General features: G+C 37.6%; 3 protein-coding genes across 3 annotated transcripts; 2 read left to right on the forward strand and 1 right to left on the reverse strand.

Moving 5' to 3' along the window:
* The first annotated feature begins 2868 nt into the window (after positions 1-2868).
* On the forward strand, positions 2869-4980 carry LOC111806443 (protein IQ-DOMAIN 19). The gene is made up of 4 exons (XM_023691757.2): positions 2869-3560; positions 3741-3947; positions 4027-4656; positions 4773-4980. Exons 1-4 carry the CDS (start codon positions 3117-3119, stop codon positions 4794-4796), a joined length of 1305 nt encoding a protein of 434 aa, XP_023547525.2. The 5' UTR covers positions 2869-3116; the 3' UTR covers positions 4797-4980.
* A 215-nt stretch (positions 4981-5195) lies between these two features.
* On the reverse strand, positions 5196-10094 carry LOC111806444 (uncharacterized). The gene is made up of 8 exons (XM_023691759.2): positions 9815-10094; positions 8299-8392; positions 8164-8214; positions 7908-8081; positions 7354-7533; positions 6872-6991; positions 5936-6069; positions 5196-5742 (listed from the first exon to the last, which is right to left on the reverse strand). Exons 1-8 carry the CDS (start codon positions 9967-9969, stop codon positions 5667-5669), a joined length of 984 nt encoding a protein of 327 aa, XP_023547527.1. The 5' UTR covers positions 9970-10094; the 3' UTR covers positions 5196-5666.
* An 803-nt stretch (positions 10095-10897) lies between these two features.
* Positions 10898-13506, forward strand: LOC111807306 (small ribosomal subunit protein eS1). The gene is made up of 7 exons (XM_023692972.2): positions 10898-11033; positions 11116-11163; positions 11310-11415; positions 11784-11921; positions 12025-12210; positions 12883-13083; positions 13241-13506. The coding sequence occupies exons 1-7, from the start codon at positions 11023-11025 to the stop codon at positions 13331-13333; spliced, it is 783 nt and encodes a 260-aa protein (XP_023548740.1). The 5' UTR covers positions 10898-11022; the 3' UTR covers positions 13334-13506.
* The last annotated feature ends 307 nt before the right edge of the window (positions 13507-13813 follow it).

The raw sequence follows: 13813 nt of genomic DNA on the forward strand, positions 1-13813 counted from the left end.
TTCATCGAATTTTTTTTATACGTGTATTTAGAGACCGACGCACGTGGGTTGAATATTAATTTGGAATGAGAGAGAGAGTTGGAGACAAAATGGAGAAAGGAATCAAAGGATATGAAGTTAACATTCTTCAACCGACAAATCTTTCATTCACATGCAAAGAAATGGCGTTATGGCCCCCCATGAGGGCTGCATTTCAACTAAAATAAGTGAATTTTTTTAATCATCCTAAACCCTATTTTTCCACCCTATAATCAAACTTGATTAGGATGTTGGATCCTATGCTTCTCGTGTAAGACAACCCACTTCTCCGAACTCCTTGTTGATCGAGTATCTCAAGGCAAGAACACTTGTTTGAGATTCGTATCATTCCACAATCAAGATCGATCGCATGTAACCTACACTATATAGAATGACAAAGATGTTGAGTTATGGAGTCTGCTCCCTGTATTTATAGCTTGGTCAATGGCTATATCCGGTAAAGCTATATTTGGTAAGTAGTGTATAAGGTTCCGGATTTTGTGCCACGCGCAACAACCATGGCGCCCTTCACAATCTTCCAGGAACTCTTTCCAAACTCTGCTGCATAGCCTGTGCTATCCAACTGACCAATAGAGATCAGGTTCTTCTTGAGACCAGGAATGTATCTGACATCTTGTAATGTCCATTGATTTCCTGCTGGAGTTTGTATGGAGACATCTCCCTTTCCTTCAATCTCCAAGGTTTTATTGTCGGCAAGATACACCTTCCCGAAATTTCCTGATTTGAAATTTCGAAACAATTCCTTACTTGGAGACGAATGGAACGATGCACCTGAATCCAAAATCCAAGCAAGTGGGAGTTGAATTTGAGTGGCAAGAAAATTCACACAGTGATGGTACAACAGAAGCTCAAGAAACTCCTGATCCTATTGCTGAAGAACCAGACGTGGCTGATCCTATTGCTGAAGAACCAGACGTGGAGCAAGTTGCACCTGAACAGGTGTTGAGAAGATCATCCAGAACTACCAGAGCACCAGACAGATATTCAACCTCATTACACTATCTGTTGCTGACTGACGAAGGAGAACCAGAGTCCTTTGATGAGGCCCTACAAGTGGAAGATTCAACTAAAATCTGGTAAAACTATATTTAGTAGACTGAACCATATATATATCCCGTCTAGTAAAGCTTTGAAATGTACTTTTCTATTCTCTGTACTCTCTTGTTGTACATGCCTGAAGTCATCAATAAAAAATCCTTTTAGCCAGAGTTCTCCTTGCAATTCTCTCTATCCTTCTCTTTGTGATCATCTAGATCGAGCGTGTGCGTTGTTGTGCGATCCTAACAAAAGAAACGTAGTAATTGTCTAGAAGAGAGTACAAACGCTCTTTTTACTACATTTTTCAAGTATACTTTATTTAGCTTCAAAATGAAAATTCTTGACCTTTCACGAGACATTTCAGAAGTTGTAACTGTTGAACACATCTCTCAGTGGGAAACACTCGCACACTTTATTAAGGCCAATCAAGAAGAGATTTACAAAACACTCTGTAGAAACTACTATTGCTTGCGATTTCTTGGGATAATGAACTAAGTAGGACCAATCAAGAAGAGATTTACAAAACACTCGGTACAACTTGGGATTTCTTGGGATGATGAACTAAGTAGGGTGGGAAGGTATTTATACTAGATCGTAGTCAATCTATTTCTAAAATTTCTGAGTATTTTTCCGAATCATTTTCCTAAATTTATTCCTAAAATCCTAAATCATTTTCTTAATGTAAATACAGTCATTGATGGGCTTAACCTTATTGGGCTAGTGACAATATTTTAATAGTAACTTTCATGTTTTATTACTGTAATCGGTCACTATGTGAATGTAACCTTAAAAGAAAAAAAAAAAAAAAAAATACTTATGTGGGCACTCATATCTAAAGTCGATATTATTACACTGTTGCGAAGATATGTAGAGATTTTAGTCTCGGGATCGGTTTAAGAGGGTTTAAAAATGTGATTAGGAGGGGGGAAGTGATTAAGGGATTATAAACAAGACTAAGTTAAGAAAGAAAGAAGAGAGGATGGGATTTGAGTGGTTGAGTTGTATTAGAGAAATGATTTATAGATTGGAAAGAAGTGAAGAATAAGACAAAGAGAAATGGAGACAAAATCTAAATAAAAACATTACAACAATTGAACAACCCATGTGAGTGAAAATTTAAAAATAAAAATAATAATTTGTAATGGCTATGGGCACCATTTTATGCCACATCACATTGTTCCATTTTCTACCAAACACTTTGACTCTCTCTCTCTCTCTCTATCATAGATTATTGTAGACGGAGGTGTGGTAGTGTTCGAGTTTTAATTGTCTGAAGTGCACGCGTACGAGTATGAAAATTAAGATTTGAAACGTGTGTGGTAGTGTTCGAGTTCTGATTATCTGAGGTGCACGTGCATGAGCATGAAAATTGAGATTTGGAAAGGGTGTGGTAGTGTATGAGTTCCAACTGTTTGAGATGCACGTGCACGAGCATGAAAGTTAGGATTTGGAAAAGGTGTGGTAGTGTCCGAGTTCTAACTGTTTGAGATGCACGTGCACGAGCATGAAAGTTGAGATTTGGGACGAGTGTGGTAGTGTCTGAGTTCCAACTGTTTGAGATGCACGTGCACGAGCATGAAAGTTGAGATTTGGGACAAGTGTAATAGTGTCTGAGTTCCAACTGCTTGAGGTGCATGGACACAAAAATGAAAATCGAGATTCAGAACAGGTGTGATAGTATTCAATAGTATTCAAGTTCCAACTTTCATATCTGGTTACCGTCCAACTGTATTTATGGAAGATTAAGCAAAAGACAGAGTTTAAGGATACTTATTTTTTAATCTTTCGATTTGGACGTAACTTTCTCGAGATAGAAATAGTTTGAAAAAGAATGAAAGATCTTGATTATGTGAATCCCAATTTCCCAAATTGGATCCAAAAGGACAGCTCTCACATGCCATCTCACTGCAGAAAAGGGAAGTTGAGAAGGCAAAAAGACAATGAAATAGCAATATAAGGAGCTGGTCTCTTCAGTTCAAGAGAGATCTATAAGTATTTTGGCTTTCTTATATGATGCTTGAGCTTACCTGAAGGGGGAGATGGGAAAGACAAGCAAATGGCTGAGGAACTTTCTGACAGGGAAGAAGGACAAAGAGAAGGAGCAGAATTCTTCGACTACTTCCGAGTATCCAGCTACCCCGATATCGATCCGACACAATTCTAAAGAGAAAAAACGATGGAGTTTTCGAAGATCTTCTTCTGCAGCGATGGCTGTGTCGTCGAGAGATTCATTCCCGTTCCCTCTTGAGATGGTCAGCTCAATGATGCCGGTGGCACAGGCTGCAATGGATGTAGATTATGAGGAGAAAAGGCAAGCCGTGGCCATGTTAGTGGTGAAAGCTGCCGCTGCTGATGCTGCTGTGGCTGCTGCACAGGCTGCTGCTGCTGCTGCAATCCGGCTAACTGGGGTAGCCTATATGAAAGCTACTGCTATTGAGGAGGCTGCTGCCATCAAGATTCAATCAGTATTCCGGTCTTATTTGGTAAACTTTCTGTAAGATCCCACATCAGTTGGGAAGGAGAACGAAACACCCTTTATAAGGGTGTAGAAACCTCTCTCTAGCAAATACGTTTTAAAAACCTTCCCTCGAAAGGGGAAGTCCAAAGAGGACAATGCTAGCAGTGTTACCATTTTACCAATCTCCTTGGTTTTCATGTTGTAGGCAAGAAAAGCACTCCGGGCATTAAGAGGATTGGTGAAGTTGCAAGCACTGGCTAGGGGTCACCTTGTTAGAAAACAAGCCAAAGCTACTCTCCGGTGTATGCAAGCGTTGATCACGGCCCAGGCTCGAGCTCGTGCCCAAAGGATCAGGACGATTGAAGGGACGAAAGGATCAGTTGGTGATGACCCTTTTGGTTATGGCAATCATGTAACTATCATTCTTCTGCTAAATCTTTCCCTGCAAAGTTAACTGAAAATAGCATGAAACATCAGTGTTGTGAATGTAGGTTTCTGAGGAGAACATTAAGATTGTGGAGATGGATCATGGAGAATACAAACCAGGTTCCAAGAACAGGACAAGCTATGTTGCAGACCAACAACATGAGCGTAGGTTTCTGACTGATCATGTCTTTGCCACGCATCACTCGCACCTTGTCTCACAAGTACTATCGGATCTAACCGACATCGACGCACGAGGTTGCAGCAGCCATTTCGAGGACTACTCCATCTGTACCATACAAAGCAGCCCTCAAGATTACTTGGTCAAGTCTAAACCTGACCCTACACCAGAATGTATGCAATCTCTGTCCTTCGAGTATCCAATGTTCCCAAGTTACATGGCCAATACAGAATCTTCAAGAGCCAAAACCCGGTCACAGAGTGCGCCTAAGACGAGGCCTGCATCATTTGAGAGGCAGCCAAGCAGAAGGAAGGCATCAACCGATGGGAAGAATGTCCCGAAGGCCGCTGTGCAGATAAAACGATCGTCTTCTCTTGTGGGTTGTAGCACTCAAGACTTGCAGTTTCCATTGCTGATGAAGCTTGACAAGTCCACAGGCTCACTCCATAATAGTGAATGTGGCTCCACAAGTACAGTGCTCACTAATACCAACTACAGATCGCTTGTTTCTTGTGAAGTAAGTATCCAACTTCCTTTAAATCCAAACTAAGCAAATACAAGTTCACAAAAGCTCATGATTATGATCAACTTCTGATGGGGTTGTCTGATTGTTTTGTGTTCCTATGGCTGCAGGGTCATGGAAGCAGGTACTATTAAAGAGTTCTACAGCAGCTAAATAGTATATGTTCTCCCCATTTTGTAGTTCAAATTACTTAAACTTTGGATTAATGTTTAAAGGAGCGGGAAGCTCGCGATTATCGCGAGCCACCCTATATTTGTAATGGTTCCATGTCTAGAATCCAAGGAAAAGAAATGAAAATATGATAAGAACTCTTCGTGACCTAGAACAGTATAATGATCCAAAATTTTTAATGCTTACGAAAAGTTAAACAAGGTCAAAATAAATAAATTCGTCGTTGATAACAGTTCTTAATACTTATAGTAAACAACAGCAATCATGTTTATGTTATTCTTGTTTCGTCGAAGCATACCGAGAGTTTTCCATCGATGAACGAAACCTAATAGCATTTCTTCAATGTTAATCTAGTCTTATCGTCACCAAAGAAAGGGATTCATCTTCATTCTTTTGCTAATCAATAAGAGAACAGCCATTGACAATGACAAACTGCAAATATGTTCTGAAAAACAAGAACATACCATGTTATGGGGAAGGATGATCCATCTTTAGCAACCAGAAAACGGCGATCCTTTCGATTTTACAAACTACAAGACGAAAAGAACTGTCGTAGAACCTGATGGAATCAAGATAGCTTAAGGGACTAAAACACTCAGCAACAATACATAACAAGAAAGCAGTCATACAACAAAGAATCCCCATGGTCTGAAAAAACAAAGCAGGTCCCAGTTTTCAAACTTTCCAAAGTTCAATTCTGTCTAGGCAAGGTATGAATGTGAAACACTTGCAAACATTTTGGAAAGAGCCTTCTAAACTCAGAGTGAAGGAAGATGTAAGAAGCTTTGTTGGTAATCACGAAAAGTTCGAACCTAATTCTGGCTGTAATGGATCTAAGTGCTAGGCAGCTTTTCTATAAATATGCGTGGCAGTAACTCGTGTGCACCGATATCCAGAACCTCAGGATCCCTGAAAATGAATTTCACAGCTGTAAACATGAGTAACAAAACCTCAAGAATTAACAAAAAGCGACAGACGACAACCACAAAAGTCAAAACACATGAAAACGAGGGAAAATGTCCATGTTAAAGAAGGTTATGCAACGCAGAAAGGCAGAACTGAGGTTGACGAAACATAGACAGAAAGAAAGAGAGAAAGAGACCGGCACACTGGTCGTCCCAGTTCATTGGAACTAGGAACAAACCATAGCTTTCTTAAAGAAGGGGTTTCAAGTTGAACGAAGAAACCATCGTGTTGTCCATGCTTCCATTTTCTTGAACCTTGTCCTTTCCAGACCTGCAAACAATATTTATCATTGAGAATTTTTGCGTAATTAAATTTTAGAAGTGCCATTAGGAGTATAATTGCTAGGAATACTATTAGGATGGTAAAGGTATATTATTTTTAGGCAAGGAGTTGATTAGATAGAGGGAGTGAGAGGGGATGGAAATAGGCAAGAGTTTAGTGCGTTTGGACTTGAGAGAGTTTGTCAAATTACTAGGGAGCTATTGAGTTCTTTATCTTTTTATCTTTCAATATCATTTCAGTACTTCGGCTTCTATCACTAAATGCTGTTACTTGGGAGTCTTTTGATTCGAACAAGAAATATAGCCTCTACCAAGGAGGGAAAAAAGACGTGTGAGATCTCACATCAATTGGAGAGGGGAACGAAGCATTCCTTATAAGGGTGTAGAAACCTCTACCTAGCAAACACGTTTTAAAATCATGAGACTACGGCGATACGTAACGGACCAAAGCGGACAATATCTGTTAGCGGTGGGCTTGGGCTGTCACAAGCCTGATGTGTAAGTCCACATACAAGATATGTATTGATAGCATAGGAAACTGATAGATCATCAATGAACCATCATGACAAGAAAAGGAAAAGACATAAAAGAATTCATCGAAAGTCTACTTGTTCAAGTAATCTCAGACAAAATAAATGGTAGAATTGTTATTTGTTAAATTGCTCATTATGTGGTCTAACCTAGTAAACTAAGTGATCTTTCATAATATACTTTATCATCAAAATGTAAAAATAGAGTTTTATGGATATACCATATCATAGCAATATAGAAACAAAGACATTCAACATCACCTGTGGGTAAGATATCAAGCTTTTAGGAGTTACTAAGCATGCTGCTCGAGAGACTGAATCCTCGGCATATTTCCTTAAAAATTGAAAGCAATTAGTATGCGTGTGGGGTGATTCAAATGCCTGCATAGCACAAAAGACGGAAGTTGTGAAATCCCACATCGGTTGGGGAGGAGAATGAAACATTCTTTATAAGGGTGTGAAAACCTCTCCTTAGCAGACGCGTTTTAAAAATCTTGAGGGAAAGTCCAAAGAGTACAATATCTGCTAGCGGTGGGCTTGGGGGTAGTTGGTATAGAATGGTTAAAGTGTTTCTTCTAGCAACCAAATATATAATTTAGACTCAATATTAGAGTTTCGAGAATAATAGGATCGATAAGAGAAGCCCTTTCATTAACTTAATCTAATCGAAGTAAGAAACGGAACAAAAAGCAATACATGTGACTATATATGGAATGAAGAAGCATACAGTAGACGTCTAACACCTTATCAATGTTTACGATCGGAGCATATTTTTCAGTATCTGTCTTTTCCTTATCAAGTAGATAGAACACTTTAGCATCCACATTAGAAGTTTCATGCCATGATCTCACTGCAGCCTCCATAGTCTCAACAAGAAAAGAAAATATGTCTTTCCAGCATTCTTCAGAGCCATATTTTTCAGACTGCAAAGAGAAAGAAACGGCAATTCTAATGAACACTTCAGGATGGGAAAAAAAAAACAAAAAACTAGTTTCAGCGGCCAGTGAGCAACCTTGAAAGAAAAGGAAAATCACTAATTCGTGAGCAAATTCACCCCTTATAAGGGTATAGAAACCTCTTTCGTTATTTTGTGAGATTCCACATCGGTTGGGGAGGAGAACGAAACACCCTTTATAAGGGTGTAGAAACCTCTTTCTAGCAGACGCGTTTTAAAGCCTTGAAGGGAAGCTCCTAAGGGAAAGTCCAAAGAGGACAATATCTGCTAGCGGTGGGCCTGGACCGTTACATATTTACAGTACATGTGAAAATGAGCATCAGTTGAACGAATGCAGCTCACCAGTTCAGATTTCAGTTTATCCAAGTGCTTTGTCATATCTATATTTGATCTCTTTTTCTCCACTTCTTGAGCCCTCTTTTTATCTTTCACTAATTGTGAAATCCTTTTAATCTTTCTTGAGACTTCTGCACTTTGTGGATTGTATTGCAAGGCCACTTGAAATGCAGACAAGGCCTACAATAAGAAAATTTTAACTATCAGAAGAATTCATATATCCGTTGCTAAGGAAGAAGCAGGAAGGAAGAAATCGACATACATCATCATATTTTTCCATTGCTTCCAATACGCATCCCTTTCTGAAATATCCCTGTGGCACATCAATATGGCAGAGTTAAATGAAAGGAACTGAAAAGGATCTAGCTCAAACAATACAGGGAATGGAATTTGTTACCTTTTCCCACTGTGGGCTCAATGTAATCGTCATCTCAGCATCCGCAAGTGCTTTGTTAAGCTTAACTAGATGCAGAAATGCAGCAGCACGGTTGCTGGAAAACCAAAAATACATCAGCACAATTACGCTTCTTACGAACATTTGGTGTAGAAGAACTGCGGTTTCGAAACTATTTATTATCTTTGTTGCAGTAATTTGTATTACTTGTTGCCAAAGTAATTTGTGTTACTCTCCTCTTAGGAACAGGAAACAATGCAGACAACAACAAAAAAAATAGGCTGATTCACTTATTAAATGAGATTACACTAATATTCCTTAACTAAAGGATATTCCTTCGACACTCCCCATAAACTGAGTTAGATATTATTCACTCTTAGCTTGGTTACTAACTCATAAAGTAGTAAGTTAAAAAATCATTTCGTTAGCACATCTGTCAATAAAAGCCGTGAGAGCACATAACTCATTCATACTATCTCCTTAGAGCACCTATATGGTTGTTACTTGCCTCTCTTGGGCTCACTCCTCTTTGAGCACTTCCATGTGCGTTGCTTGCTTATCTCGTGCTCACTATGCTTGCATCATTTGCAACGGTGACCCTTTGAAGCAATTTTTCAAGCTCCTCAACGTTGCTCACTGCTAAAAGAACATGCTTAGGATTTATCCTATTTTTCTTGTTGTCATGTGTTGCATTCCTAACCAGTTCCAAAACCCTAGTGGCAAGGTATTTGAGGACGAAAGCTTACTCATGGAGATATATTCCTTACTTATAAACCAGTTTCATATCAATGGATATATATTTCTTATTTATAAAATCATGATCAACTCCTTAATTAGCCGATGTGGGACTCCTCTCCCAACAATCCTCAACAATCCTCCCTCGAATAAAGTACACCATAGAGCTTCTCCTGAGGCCTATGGAGCTCTCAAACAGCCTCCCCTTAATCAAGACTCGACTCCTTCTCTAGAGCCATCGAACAAAGTACATCCTTTGTACTTTGTTCGATACCTAAGTCACTTTTGACTACACCTTCGAAGCTCACAACTTTCTATTGACATGGCTAAGTTAAGGGTATGACTCTGATACCATGCTAAGAATCACGGACCTCCACAATGGTATGATATTGTCCACTTTGAACATAAACTTTCATGGTTTTGCTTTTGATTTTCCTAAAATGCCTTATACCAATGGAGATATATTCTTTACTTATAAACCCATGATCAACCTCTTAATTAGTCGATGTTGGGAGTCCTCTCCCAACAATTCTGAACAGAGAGCAACCCACAGAAGTATTTTATAACCTCATCTTGTCGATAAGCTACTGGGAGATCAAAGTTTGAGTTCTTCACTAAGATAACATCCTTAGATCGGAAGAAACATCGTATGCACATCCAATCCCAATTGTCTGAATCAATAACATAGTGCAAAAAAAAAAAAAAAAAAAAAACCCAATAAGAATAATATTCTGATTTTTTATGCAGACTGTATCAAGCAAGAGAGAGTGAGAGGGTAATATACCTATAAAGAGCATGATTCGAAGGGTCTAGTTTGATAGCTTGTGTGTAAAGTGCAGCAGCTTTGAGATAGTTCCCTGCTTTAAAAAACTCATTGCCCTTGTCTTTCAGCGACGGCTCCGCCCCTCTCCCACTGTTACCTGTAGCTGCTTCCGCCATTGTTGTTCTCTATTCAAGTTACGTGCACTGAAAATTGATGGCGCCAACAAAAATACACAAATAGAAAGAGCAGAATCCTTGGGGCGTCGTCTTCTTCCTTCCAAATTCGAGATTTCAAGTTTGTTTTTGTTTATTTAATTGTCTTCATTTTTTTAAGCTAAATTAATAAAAATGGAGGTAAATTTTAAAAGTTTTAATAATATCTTTTAAATTTTTTACAAAAATAATAATAAAAAAATCTAAAAAAATTGGATAGAATCTGTTGCATGATGAAGTGGAGGCCTTCTGGAGTCGAAAGCAAAGCCACCAGAGTTTATGCTCTGGACAATATCATATGAGTCGCCTTAAAGATCGGTAAATCCTCAAATGTCGAACAAAAGATTCCAAAAGAAAAAGAGTCGAGCCTCGAGGAGACGTACTTTATTGGATGATGAAAGTCTCACGTCTGCTAATTTAGAAAATGATAATGGGTTTATAATTAAAAAATACAAAATTCATTCTTTTATTTTAAAAATATCATCTCATTTTAAAAAATTTCAAATAATAATTTTAAATTATTAAATGTTTTAAAAAAGATTAGAAACATTTTTTATTTTTTTAAAAATATTTTAGGAGGTTAATGAAATTAAAAAAAAAAAGAATGATATTTGTGAAATATTTTTTAAAATTAGAAAAGTATTTTTTTAATTATTCTGAAAGTTAAAAAGAATATTTTTAAAATAAAGTATTAATAATTATAATTTGGTAAATATATTTGTATTTTTTTTTAATTTAAAGATATTATTGAAAGTTTTAAAGATTTAAAATTATTATTTTTAGACCGATTGAAAAGTTAATATTTTTATTAATTTATTATTATTATTATTTATGCAAGCAATTAACAAATATGAATTTTGATAAGCAATTAATTTTGTTAAAAAAAAAAAAAAAAAAAAAAAAAACCGAGGACCTATTTAAAGAGACCTTATTAGGGTTTTTGGGGACGGCCGTTTCTCTCTCGCTGGTTTTTATTTTTCCTCTGGAGTTGCTCCAAGCTTCTCAACTACTCTAACCATGGCTGTCGGGTACCGTTCGTCTCTGTTTCTTCTGTCGCCTACTTCCCCTTTAGACTCTTCACTGATGCCATTGTTTTTCTTCTACTTGCAGTAAGAACAAGAGGATTTCGAAGGGAAAGAAGGGAGGCAAGAAGAAGACGTAAGTATTTTCTTCTCCAACATATAAGAACAGATCTGGGTATCTAATATTGGGTTATAGTTTAATTCAATTATTCTCTTATCGTTAATGATACTCAATCTATGGAGATTAACTTATTTAGTTTCGTTTCTGTGTGGGTTCTTTAGTGTTGATCCGTTTGCAAAGAAGGATTGGTATGATATCAAGGCACCCTCTGTCTTCAATGTCAAGAACGTCGGGAAGACTCTCGTTACTCGCACGCAGGGTACCAAGGTAAATTTTACTATGTAATGGCCTTCGTTTGCAATCTTCGTGTGGAAGACTCTTGTTTTAAGAAGGCGTCTGGATGTTATTTCGTGTTCAAGAGCTTGACACTTTGTATAAGCACAGGAAAGAAGTGTAGGTCCAGTAACGTAGGATTTACTGACGAAAACATTCATTAGCACTAGATGGGGTGTTTGCCTAGTATTCTCACCACTCAGGATTTTCTGGATCGACTGCTTTGATGTTAGATTCTGGACTGTATGATTATACTTGTAGATTGTTATGGCAATTATTTGTCTTTATGGGTTGATACTGTTACTTCATGTTTGTGTTTTTCAAAATTCTAATGATATTAATAATAATGTTTATTTCAACAGATTGCTTCTGAGGGGCTTAAACATAGAGTGTTTGAGGTATCACTGGCTGACCTCCAGGACGATGAGGAGCACGCTTACAGAAAGATTAGATTGAGAGCTGAAGATGTTCAAGGAAGGAATGTTCTGACAAATTTCTGGGTATGAGTGGGTTCTTTCATATATTTGGAAATGAATATCAGATGATATAAATATTTAAGTTTATTGAGTTCAAGAATGCTCATAAGCTTCCTTTGTTTTACAGGGAATGAATTTCACTACTGACAAATTGAGATCATTGGTACGGAAGTGGCATACGTTGATTGAAGCTCATGTGGATGTTAAGACCACTGATAGTTACACTCTGAGAATGTTCTGCATTGGGTTCACGAAGAGACGCCCAAACCAGGTCAAAAGGACCTGTTATGCGCAATCCAGTCAGATTAGACAGGTGACTGCATGTTTTTTCCTCCCAAATAAAAGTTTTTACTGATCTAAATTTCTACGTTGAGTTTACTGTGAAGGATCTTATTGAATTTAATAGTTATGGATAAAATTAAAGCCTTCTGGATAACTATTTAACTTAAACAATGGCATGTATGGGGTCATTTCTTATATTGTTATGAACGAACTGGCAATGCTTTAGTTAGTGCACGGACTATAGGCACTACGCATTGGAGTGGGGTGCCATCAGGAAGTTGCCGTCTAATGCAGGTCGCTTTTAGTTGGGCGACTTTTTTAGAACCTTTCTTTTAGCATGCCATTACATTCTTGATGTTACTTTAATTTTGGTTCAGCAGGGTTGTAAACTTCTTAATGCTAATTTTATCCTTCTATTATTTTACTCCGTTGTAGCTTTTTGATTAAAAAATAGAGATTCCAGATTCAAAGTCTACTTTCTTTTATAACGCAGTAGTGCATGCCGAAAAGAACGTCAAGTACTTCATTTTCTGAATGTTATTTTACGCTACTATCTTGTATTGCTGTGCACCTTTATCTGTGTTTTTGTGTTGTTGTCTCGTGAAAAATATGTTTATATGTGTCGAGTCTGATTTTAGACTTGTATCAACCTTCCAGTATTGTTACTATTTGTTAACTATAATTTTCTTTTTTTCTATTACAGATTCGTAGAAAGATGAGGGAAATCATGGTCAACCAGGCAACATCATGTGATCTCAAAGAGTTGGTCCGTAAGTTTATTCCTGAATCAATTGGAAAGGAAATCGAGAAGGCAACATCTAGCATATACCCTCTACAGAATGTTTTCATTCGGAAGGTCAAGATCTTGAAAGCTCCCAAGTTTGATCTTGGAAAGTTGATGGAGGTATACAATCTGCCTACTTATCATTCTACCTTCCATTTTAGCTCCTTAATTCATAGATTAATTATTAAATCTGCTCTTCAACCTTTTGCCTGTTCAAATTAATTTTGTTGCAAAAACTCTTCATTATGAGCAACCAACCTTTCTCTTGACTATATAGGTTCATGGTGACTATTCTGAGGATGTTGGCGTGAAGGTAGATAGGCCTGCAGAAGAAGTCGTCGAGGGTGCTACCGAAGTCGTCGGTGCTTGAAAATGGATTCTTGAATTTATCTTATATTTACGACTGAACTGTGGATTTTAATTTTTTTTTTCCTTTCCCTTTTCTTTCTAGTTATTATAGTCGTGTCATGTTTCCGCCAAGTTGAGAAATCAGAGATAATCATCGATTTTGACTATGAAAAGTACTTGCTGCTTTTAAATTAAGCATTATTCCTTGCAAACATTTTAATACGCTTGTGAAGCATTCTCATGCTGTATGAACTTGCATTATTTTGACAGTCCAGTGTCATTGCATGTGTCATTGGAGAACTTGATGAATGCCAGTATAGCAAGTTTCAAAATCTTTTGCCCTTGCTTATCTTATCTTACCTGGTCAGAGGGATGATGACTATCTCAGTGAATCCATTTTTATGAGAATTTTTATCAGTCTTCTCATTTTCTATGTTTTCTATTCTGCATATTCCTTTCATTGTAGAATGAGTGATGACCCTTCCCGCCCACGGCGAGTTCT

The sequence above is a fragment of the Cucurbita pepo genome, chromosome 12, assembly GCF_057944985.1.
Source record: "Cucurbita pepo subsp. pepo isolate OVF chromosome 12, ASM5794498v1, whole genome shotgun sequence".
In the NCBI taxonomy this organism is placed as follows: Eukaryota; Viridiplantae; Streptophyta; class Magnoliopsida; order Cucurbitales; family Cucurbitaceae; genus Cucurbita; species Cucurbita pepo.